At 39.7% G+C, this 11,936-nt stretch overlaps 1 protein-coding gene across 2 annotated transcripts in view; it reads right to left on the minus strand.

The window, feature by feature from the left end:
- Window positions 1-11,936, minus strand: part of LOC143038031 (C2 domain-containing protein 5) — a 212,490-nt gene that overhangs the window by 199,723 nt on the left and 831 nt on the right. For both annotated transcript variants that reach the window (XM_076206886.1, XM_076206887.1), the window contains exon 2: window positions 1,884-2,082. In XM_076206886.1, the coding sequence (XP_076063001.1) occupies window positions 1,884-2,060 (177 nt within the window). In that variant the 5' untranslated portion in view covers window positions 2,061-2,082. The remainder of the gene's footprint in view (window positions 1-1,883; window positions 2,083-11,936) is intronic.

Consider the following 11,936-nt stretch of genomic DNA (forward strand, 5'->3'; position numbering starts at 1 on the left):
CCCCAACACTATCAAAACTGTCATACAAAGACAGATTGTCAAAACTAGAATTACCAACTGAAACAAAGAAGAGAAAGAGGTGACTTGTTGACCATCTACAGAATTATGAAAGGTATAGAAGTCCTGGATAGAGAAGACTTACTAAATTGGAAGGAAACTCAAAAAAGACAGTTATAGAAGAGATCTGAAAAAGAACAGCTTTTCCCATAAAGTGGTGGATGTATGGAACACACTTGACAAAACAATAGTGTGTGCAAAAACAGTACATGAATTTAAGAGCAAATTAAGCATGGTGAGACACAGAGATAGGACACCATAAGCATAGCTTCCCTTCCCGTACAATACAACTAGGTAAATATATATCTTCACTGAATAGCACACCCACACCTGTTTTTGCACTTCCTGATGAATCCCCTCTCATTCTCCATTTCTTATTCATCCTCACCTTTCACTTTCATCTCACAGCATGTCCAACCACATTCTTCCATTATATGCACTCTTTCTCTATATACATACTGTCACACCCATGCACATTCATACAGCTGATTCTCAGGATTAACCCCTACAGCATCAGTGGCATACATAGTATGCCACAATTGTTTTATGGATTGAGCGTCAGTGGCATATGTTGTATGCTGCAATTTAAAAAATTCGCCAAAAATAAGCATTACATCGAGGGTCAAATCTGTGGTAATGACCAAATAGCCCTATCCATTGGCTATAAAAGGCACCCAAAATTTTGATTTCTTGACAAAACTGGCAACCCTAGCAGCAATTTTTTGGAGGTAACTTGGGGTATAAAGTCAGTCTTTTGGACGTAATTTAAGCAATTCTGGTGTATGAAATGAAGTATGAGAAGGTGAAGTTGTACTTCGATAATTAGGCAGGTGATATTTAGTACCGGTACATATTCAAAACTGGCAATTTTGCACTGCCAATTTTCATAATAAATGCATAATACAAAATGTGGCTGGGCAATAATGGCGTCATGGATGCTTACTAAAAAATCTAATAAGGAAATGAGAAACACCACAATCACCTATCTTCCATGAAATTATAAAAAAAAGATACAAAAAAATAAATTTACCACATAAAGTGATAAATATTTGCCAAAAAATCCACAAAAACTATTTAAACACATTTTCTGTAAGTGTCAGACTATTATGGGCAACTGTACATTGACTCGAAACATCATAACTGTCAAATTCCTTCACTCTCTGAAATTCTAATGAAGCTTCCTTGAAAAAATATGATAGACGTTCTCGTTCAACCTGTGTGAGGAGTGAAAGAAAGTCTACGGATTTTGTACCAAACTTTCACATGCATATCTTGACAAAATTGATCCAATTTCTCCACTTCTAGGCTAAGGTGAATCAAAATAAGCAAGATTTGTTGGTTTTACATCATTTTGTGTTGATTTAAGCAAAGAAAAAATCTATTTTGGCTCCGACACTGGGGGGGAGCATATGCAACATTCACACGGCGACGTACGGGTTAAGGACCCTTGGTAGCTAGCCAGTCTACCAAAGTGTTACTTTCCTGATCCATTCTCCATACCTTTTTTCAGCAAATAAATTTTCAAGTAGGGTAGCTAACCATCAATGCTCCCTATTCCTTCTAGTATGTCTTTTATGACACATTGATGGTATTCTTATTGATCCCGATCTCAGGTTTCCTAGGTTTCAGGGAAAAAGAAAACACAGAGCATGTTACCTTATACTACCCTATACACCCTCAACATAGAACACAACAAAACACCTTCTCTAAGCAACCTAAAAGTCAACCCTGTGACTGTGGATGGATTTCTTAGAACTGTGGATCTTGTGCAAGAAAGATCTGGGAGAAGACTAACTGACTATTGCTTTATGATATATATGACTTACCTCAAACCTGAACCATTCAGAATTCCACTGTGGATTGAGACTCTTGCGGTACACATCTGTCTTGTATGTTGTGGTGCCAACCTTGACCTCAACATATGCATCTGTGGTATCTGATGACCTGTCCATGACAGGGAGATTCCTCCCTGCCACCACCCGCACTTTGACCTTTCCAGGCATTGTGATCCGGGCTTAAAGGCAGCTGAAAGAATAAAACCCTATACTGTAAAATTTAATAATTGACAATCAAAATTAGAATACAGTAAGCTCTATTATCCGTCATTCTATTATTTGGTGTGCATCATTATTTGGCTTCAGCAATGTAGCTGAAATAAAAGAAAACAACCTTTTCATCAGATTAATTGGCAAAAATCCATACTGCAAAATGGTCTGTATTCTCCAATCTGCTGACTAAAGGGTTGTGAACCAGATTCTGGTAAACAGCATAGTTGTGAAAGCCATCACAAGACATCATGTGCTCCCAACACAACCATTGACTGGCTAGAAGGTTTTGTGTATTTGTCAAACACCTTAATATCATTGATTTCAAGGCTTCTAAAGGATGGGTGACAACACCATTATTGGTATCATCTTTAGCTATGGTAATGCAGTCTTGGTCACCAGGGTGATGCATCATTGGAGCTACTTGCTAGAGACATCAGAGATAGTTGCATGTAGTGGTGAAGCATTTTGATGCTTCCTGTTCACCTCAACACTCCTGAGGAAGTTATTCTGATATTGTTTGGAATCTTTCACTATTTGCTGAGGCTTTGGATGCTATGTGACAAATAATAGTTCACTATATTCATTTTTGGTCAAAAAATGTGCATCCAGTGATTTGGTGTAATTTAGTTTAATGTCACTAACTTCCTCTCTCAGAGAAGGCTAGGTCAATGTCTCCTTATGATGGACTTTTTGAAGCAAGGAATTTAATGTAATATGCCTTTACTATAGGAATGTCCCCTTTGGGGCTACAGAGAGAAGAATGCCTAATCCTTTCTCCATCCCATTTTTGTCACCTTTTACAACTCAAGTGGCAGTATTCTTCTCCCCCATCACAGGGTTAGGTGAAAAAAGGAAACGAACATTCAGAGAAGTGGTACAGGACAGTATCAAGAGTGGGGGTACATAATAATGGGGGGGACAGTTAAAGGTGGACTGGCTGGTGAGGTTTAATGTTTGTCTAAAGCAAGGTAGAGTGCTGGACGACTGGAGGAGTGCCTGTATAGTTCTACTTTACAAGGGAAAAGGGGACAAGTGTGAGTGTAGTAGTTTGTTGAGTGTAGTTCGGAAGGCTTATGGGAGGGTTTTGACTGAGAGTATTAGGAGAGGAACTGAGGGAGTAACTGGTGGGGAACAGTGTGGGTTTAGGAAAGGTAGGGGCTGCATGGATCAGATTTTTGTGGTAAGACAAATATGAAAGAAAGCTTTAGGAAAAGGTAAGGATGTTTTTTGGGCCTTTGTGGATTTGGAAAAGGCTTATGACAGGGTAGACAGGAAGGCAATGTGGGAGGTATTGTAGGTATATGGGATAGGAGGAAAGTTGTTAAGAGCAGTCAAAAGTATTTACGAGAGTAGTAGAGTGTGTTTGAATTAAAAATAGAGAGAGTGAGTGGTTTGAGGTAAAGGTGGGACTTCACCAGGGATGTATTATGTCGCCTTCCTTGGCTTGTTCAATTTATACATGGATGGGGTGGGGCAAGAGGTTAACACAAGGGTAATGGGTCAGATAGTGGAAATGGTTAAAGAAAATGGAGAAAAGTGGGAGATAAGCCAGCTGTTGTTTGCTGATGACACCGCACTTGTGGCAGGATCAGAGGAAGGATTAAGGAAGTTAGTGATAGAGTTTGGGAAGGTGTGTGAAAGAAGAAAGTTGAAGATAAATGTGGGTAAAAGCAAGGCAATGAGATATACAAGGGGAGAAAGTGGCAGCAAATTGGAAGTGAGTATTAAGGGAGAGAGACTGAAGGAAGTGGAAAGCTTTAGATACTTGGGTGTGAATGTGGCAGGAAAAAGGAGGAGTAAAGGTGGAGGTAGAATGTAGGTTGATAGAAGTAAATGCCTTGGGGTATTAAATAGTGTAATGAGAAATAGACATTTGGGAATGGATGCTAAGAGGAGATTGTATGAAGGAGTGATTGTACTGACAGCACTCAATGGGGCAGAAACATGGAACATAAGAAAGTAATAGAGGAGGCATTTTAACGTGTTTGAGATGAGGTGCCTGAGAAGTATGTATGTATACCTTTACCATGAACTTCCTGTCACATAGCCTCAAATAATCTCCACTTCTGGCTTTTAAACTAAGTAGCAATGCTTTTAGCCACTCTGCTAGTAAGCATCAGGTGGTATCAAGAAATGCCAATGCCACAGCTGACAGGTTAATCAGTAGCCTGTCAGGTATAACCCTCAGAATTGGAGGAGAATGAGTGTGGCTATGCAACATCACAGTGGTTGCCCTTACTGACTAATTGAGGTATTTCATATCAATAAATTACAGTTCATTAACAGCAATGCCCTACATTTCTCTCTCTGGCTCAGTCCAGAACCAGGGGCCAACCCCTTGGGGCCACACCTCCATGAGGAGTTGAGGTGTTTATTTTTGCAATTAAACTTGGATAACTGCCTTCTGCCCTCTTTGGGTAGTGCCATCCTCTTTTCACTGTCTTGAAATTCCATTAACCTCTTCAATATGAGTTGAATACTCGCACACACATCAGGTTGCCTGATGTGCAATGATGCATTACAATATGTGGATTATAAAATATAAAATTACAACTGTTATACTCATTCTCTTTCACCCTGAATTTCTATAACCACAGATAACACGATCAAGCCTGTTCACAGAATATGGGGTCACTCAGCTATAACTACAAAAAAAATCAGGTGGCATCCTCATATACCCACTCACACCTCATGATGCCAATGTAGGTGTCATCATATTCTAGGGGTTAAATCCATTACAAGCATTGACTTTGGACAACAGAATGCAACTCTAATAACTATCTTCATTCAATTCATAAGAACCACCCTCAACTAAGCCTCCACAGGATGGTTTCCAACAATCAGCGAGACATACACAAACAACTTAGAAACTTTACAGAATGGAACACGGAGACTAATAATGGGATATACCAAGACCATCCCAACTGGACACCTGCATAGACACCAAAATGCTCCCCATACAACACCACATGAAAATGACAAGAACACAATTTCATGCCAGAACCCATAACAACACAACTTTCACACTGCATCTCACAAGCTTCACCAACAGAATGCAACAAAAAACTACACCAGCAGCATACTACTCATAGCAACCTACCACCTGAACCACACAAAACATCCACACAAAAACACATGCACACTCAGAGCACAAAACAAACCCTTCAAGAGAAACCACCAAACTCAATACTCCAATAACCCTGAAACATAAGACCCACAGAAAACTCTTACATTAAGTAAGAACCACACTGGCATGATTGTACTAAGGACACCATCCAGTATTTAAACAGTATTGTCAAGATTTTGGCTGGAAGGCAAACACAGGTGGGAAAAACAGTTTAAGTTGAAGTTGGGTGCCAAGAAAATAATATGGCTTGATCTTGTTGTGAGAAGGGGAAGAGAGATGGAGAGGGAGGTGACGACTGCTTTTCAAGCCTTGTCCCAAGCAGCCTGCCAGTGAGGAAGGAGGAGATGGTGATGAAGGCAACAAACTAGGCTTGCAGCATGACACTCCAAGGCAATCCGAATCTTTGGTGATTCCATCCAGCTTATATACTGTGTCAGGTCATGACCCACAACTTTAACCACTTCAGTATGACTCAAATTCTTGTGCGCAGCATCAGCTGCCAAATGTGCGATTCATCATACTACTCGCATTATAAAATATAAGGTCACTGCTGTATTACTTGTTCTCTTTTACTCTGAGTAATAATAACCACAGAAAACATGATCAAACCAGTTCACAAAATCCAGGGGTAACTCATGTACAACTGCAAAAAAATATACTGTATATAATGAAGATGATGACACCGGCATCCTTGTGTACCTACTCGCCCCTCATGATACCTACATGGGGAAGCCAGACTCAATTGGTTCTCAGGCTGCTGATCTAGCCAGAATGAAATGTATGGAACTAGGTATTACACATGCATTCCTCAAAGAACCACTGTTCATCCCAATGCAGCCAGATGAGGTGCAGGTGTTTTCTTGGGACATCGTGGTCGACAACATGGTTCATTCTCAGGCTGCTGATCTAGCCAAAATGGAGTGTATGAAGCTGGTACTGCATGTTCATTTCCTCAAAGAACTGTCTGTGTGGACTCACACAGCCAGGTGATGCAAGCCTTGGCCTTTGAACAGATGATATTGCTGTTGATGGGTATTTTCCAATTTGGCCAAAATACTGTCCCACCAACACTCTCCAGATTGACATACAAACAAAGATTGGACAAACTCGAACTACCAACCCTGGAACAAAGAAAGAGGAGATCTACTAACCATATACAGAATTATGAAAGGGATGGAAGTCCTTGATAGAGATGATTTACTAAAGTGGGATGGGAGTAAAACAAAAGGCCCTGGCTCTTCCGCAAGAGAGACCTGGGGCAACAAATTGATTGATCTTATTCATTCAGAAATCCCATGTCACACCTTAGTTTCTCCAATTAGGTCACAGATAAGAGCACATAAAGAGCGCAAAACAAAGAATGGTGGACACTTGAGTAAATGGGTGGCACAAATAAGACTGATGTTACACCTGGGCAGTGGCAGGAATGAGTCACCAATACATGACCTGCTTGGGGATGCAGTGGTAGGCACAAATGTGCAATGGCCCTGGTGATGACAGGAAGGAACAGATACTATGCATTTTCCATGAATGTGTGAATCTAGGAGTAGCAAATCAGCAAATAGTGGGGTTCAAATGTATAACAATCAACCACTTATACCACACAAAAATCTGTACAGAAACACATTCACACTTAAACCACAAAACAAACTCAACAAGACAGACCAATTCATTACTTCAACAAATCCTCAACATGAACTCCACAGAAAAATCCCTCCCAAGAGAAGCAAGAACAACACTAGCATGCTTGTGTTCAGGGTACCATCCAACACTAAAACAGTGCCAGCATAAAATAGGCATGGCCAAAGAATCAAACTGCCCTAGATGCAACCATCACACATAGGTCACTGAACACATTATCTTACACTCCCATACACTAGCTATTTTCAGTTCCCAGAATAAAACAAAATATTTTTCTTCCTTGAATGACTTATGGGCCAGTTTGGTGGCCACTTCCATTTACCTGGGATCAATGGGTCTCTTGTAACAAAGTTGGGGCAATGGACTGATCTAATGGTTCTTGCTGGTAAATGTTTTTTCCTTTCTACCAAAATAGTTGTTTTAACTTTATCTGCTACCTCTTTTATTGGCATTTCTCAACTCTTAAGTACCTTTATCACCTTTTCCACACCTTGCCTCTCCAGTAAATATAGTTTTGTATGGTAATCATGCCCACCAATCATATATAATGTTTATTACAAACTTATTATAAAAGCACTACTGAATTTTGAAAATTATGAATTTGGTATATAAATCTATGAAGAGCAAGCACTGTTGTAATTTTTAAAATTTTGTGAAATTGGGAAGTGCTCAATTTTGGATAGTAATAACCTGTTTTAACCACTTCAACATAACTCAAATTCTTGTGTGCAGCATTGGCTGTCAAATGTAATTAGCATCACACTACTTGCATTATAAAATATAAAGTCACAGCTGTATTTTGCTTTCACCCTCTTTGTATGGACATGGAACATGATAAGAAGCTTACACTCAGGGCAGATCACATTATATGGTAAAATTTTAAAGATGGCATTGTTTTGTTTTTTTCATAACAATGCTCAATTATTTCATATAGAACATGAGCACATCCACCACGGATTGAAATCATCCAAAAAATAAGGATAAGGTAACCATTAACATTTGGAAATAAGATGTCACTATTTGCAAAGACAACTAATAGTCTATGACAATCTTCTATGGATTTGGGAAAGGTTTATAACAGGGTAGACAGGAAGGCACTGTGGGAGGTATTGCAGATATATGGGATAGGGGAGTTATTAAGAGCAGTCAACATTTTTTACAAGAGTAGTACAGCCTGTGTTAGAATATGAAATGGAGAGAATGAGAGGTTTGAGGTAAAGGTGGGACTTCACCAGGGATGCCACCTTCCTTGGCTGTTCAATTTATACATGGAGTGGTGTGAGAGGTAAAGGCAAGGGTAATGGGTCGGGGATTGAAGATGGTTAAAGAAAATGGAGAAAAGTGGGAGATAAACCAGTTGTTGTTTGCTGACGACACTGCACTTGTGGCAGGATCAGAAGAGGGATTCAGAAAGTTAGTGACAGAGTTTGGGAAGGTGTGTGAAAGAAGGAAGTTGAAGATAAATGTGGGTAAAAGTAAGGTAATGAGATATATAAGGGGAGAATGTGGCAGCAAACTGGAAGTGAGTATTAAGGGAGAGAGACTGGAGGAAGTGGATAGTTTTTGATACTTGGGTGTGAATGTGGCAGGAAAGGCAGGAGTGGAGGTAGAATGTAGATTGAGAGAAGCAAGTAAATGCCTTGGTAGATTAAAATGTATGATGAAAAATAGACATTGGGAATGGATGCTATGAGGAGCTTGTATGAAGGAGTGATTGTGCTGACAGCACTGTATGGGGCAGAAACATGGAACATAAGAGAGGAAGAGAGGAGTTTGAATATGTTTAAATAACATACACATACATATACCAAGGCTTTTTCCCCCTTACAAGGGAGGTAGCCAAAAAGGAAAAGGCATAAAATCATTCCCACCCATTCCATCCCTCAATACACTCCACACCCCTCCACCCTCCCTCTCATCTTAGCACCTCCTGGATGACAGGTCATCCCTGCACCTTGTCCACTGCCCTGGGTCAGAAGCAGTGTCGCAAGACACAGCACATCCACAGCAAGGCCGCTTCATTAAATCGGCGACCCTCCCTCTCCGTCCCCCATGCCTAAAAGGAGAAGACGGGGAGAAATCCCTTCGGGCTGCGTCAAATTTTGCTCACACATACTACCTCACCCCCCATCCACCCGTCCATTCCACCTCATGCATCACAACATCATCCACATACGACCATTCTCCATTCACCCCTGTCTTCTGTCCTCTCCCGTCCTTCCTCAACAGACATTCCCCTCTTCCCCAAAGCCCCCTTCACCCCATCCATCCACCTCATCCTAGGACATCCCTTCATGTTCACTCCCTCTACATCTGCCTTCCATACCTCTTTTACTAGTCTTTCTTCACTCATTCTTTCCATGTGTCCAAACCATCCTAATACTCTTTCATCAACCCTATCTCCCAACTCCCTTTCCAACCCCGTTCTTCTCTTCACCTCCTCATTTCTCACTCTATCTAGCCTAGTAACCCCCATCATACTTCTCAGACACCTCATCTCACATTCAAACTCCTCCTCTCTTATGTTACATGTTTCTGCCCCATATAGTGCTGTTGGCACAATCACTCCTTCATATAGTCTCCTCTTAGCATCCATTCCCAAATGTCTATTCCTCATTACACTCTTCAATCCACCAAGGCATTTACTCGTTTCTCTCAATCTACATTCTACCTCCACCTTTTCCTGCCACATTTGCACCCAAGTATCAAAAACTATCCACTTCCTCCGGTCGCTCTCCCTTAATGCTCACATCCAGTCTACTGCCACTTTCACCCCTTGTACATCTCATCACCTTACTTTTACCCACATTTATCTTTAGCTTTCTTCTATCACATACTCTCCCAAACTCTGTCACCAACTTCCTCAGTCCCTCCTCCGATCCTGCCACAAGCGCAGTGTCGTCAGCAAACAACAGCTGGCTCACCTCCCACTTTTCTCCATTTTCTTTAACCATCTCCAATCCCTGACCCACTACCCTTGCATTTACCTCTCGCACTATCCATCCATGACAGCTCCTAGAAGCTTTCCTCCTATCCCATATATCTGCATAACCTCCCAAAGTGCCTTTCTGTCTACCCTATCATAAGCCTTTTCCAGATCCATAAAAGCCCAAAAAACATCCTTCCCCTTTCCTATACCTTTCTCACATATTTGTCAGTTTAACTTAGTTTTGAAGCAAACTAATTTAGAAAAGCTTAAGAAATTCCTGCAAAGGGTGCTTAGGACCTTTAAAGGCTCTGGCATGGAAAACGGAGCAGGAATCCCTGTCCTAAGAGTGGTATACACTAGCACAATTCATTCATTCATTGACTATGCAGTACCAGTTCTCCTAATGTACAGTAAAAAACAAATACATAAGCCTGAAGTCATTCAAAACGAAGCAATGAGGATTATATTGGGTTGCCAAAGAAATGTTAGACTTGATATTATGAGAATGGAGCTAAATCTACCCAGTATTGAGTACAGAATCAAAGAATTGACTATAGCTGCTGCCTTTAGACATGTTCGGAGACAGCCTAACTCTGCACTAACTATTGCATTGCAACACTTTAGTGTAGGAAAAAGAAATGTATCTAAATTTGCAAGAACACTATATTTAGTAATGTTGGAATACGGGGTTCTATCAGACTGCGGACATCCACAACCAAATAAAAGGTCTAAATTCTGGCAAGAAAGCTGCATCACAGTAGATATTGTACAACTCGGAAGAAAGACGATTGGCATCCGGAATATCTAAAGCAGATTTTTTTTAGAGAAGATTGATGAACTCCCTAAAAAGAATTCTGTACACATTTACTGCAATGGGTCTATCTTGAATAATGGGCGAGCAGGATGTGGAGTATTTATCAGAGACTACTCTTGTAATGGCAGTTATATTGATGAAACAATTAGCAGAAGACTTGGTGACAATATATCATCCACACAGGCTGAGTTACATGCCATCCATGAAGGATTAGAATTTGTAAAAATGATCGTTAAAGACATATATGTACTTGTAGATAGTAGAAGCTCTTTGGAAGCTCTTCGAGGTAAACAAAATGATAACCATGCAATAAATGCATGTAAACAGATTGTTATAGGATTACAAGAAAGGAATTGTCATGTATGATTTATATGGATACCCTCACATATGGGAATCCACTTAAATGAAATGGCTGACGAATTGGCTAGAAATGCGACGAAACAACCACATGTAGACATAGAAAGTATTACCAGCATAAAGATGATAAAGAGGAGAGAGCAATGGGTACAAATAAAACTGAACGAGGTTATTGTACATAGTGAAAGCTTGCAGCATTACCTATATGTATTACAAAATAGTAAAGTGACCTATGAGAAATATCTATCATATGTAGATACAGCCATAATGAGGATGAGATTGGGGTATAAATATTACTGGCAGATAACTGGAAGGAATGGGGAGAGCTGTCAGATATGTTAGGAGAGAAATGCACACACATTAGAACATTGTATTTTAGAATGTGAACTTATACGACCTTATAGAAACAACTCTCTAACATCTGTTAAAGAACAGATATGTGGGATTTTGAATAATGATATTGTAAAGAAGATTCTTAAACACTATAAAAAATTTGCACTATGATTGTAATGCTCTTTGAGCAGCAACATGCTGTATAAAACGAAAACTGTGGTTGAAGGTGAAGAACAGTATACTGTCTACATCTTTTTGATGTAAATTATCAATGAATTTTTCAATTCAATTCAATCTATTGTATTATCTCATTTTAGGTCTGTTTTAGGCAGAAGTTCTGTCAAGTTCACAGCTTCACTTTTAGGAAGCATTCTTAAGGTTACAATCTAAACAATTCAAAGTTATATGTCATTCAATGTATCTTGTTGGAAATTTCTTTTAATGCTTACTTGTCTAGCAGTCATGGCAATTTGCCAATTATATTCATACTTAGTAATATTGTCAAATCAACTTCTGTTGTCTTTCAATTTAGTTAACATTGGTGCAAAACTAGTACATGTATTACAGTATTACTTCCTATTTGAATTTTTGTATACTTTTTTTTAAGGGACCTCAATGGAAATATGTCCC

The sequence above is a fragment of the Oratosquilla oratoria genome, chromosome 23 (genome assembly GCF_046742065.1).
Source record: "Oratosquilla oratoria isolate Oo_2021 chromosome 23, ASM4674206v1, whole genome shotgun sequence".
Taxonomy (NCBI): domain Eukaryota; kingdom Metazoa; phylum Arthropoda; class Malacostraca; order Stomatopoda; family Squillidae; genus Oratosquilla; species Oratosquilla oratoria.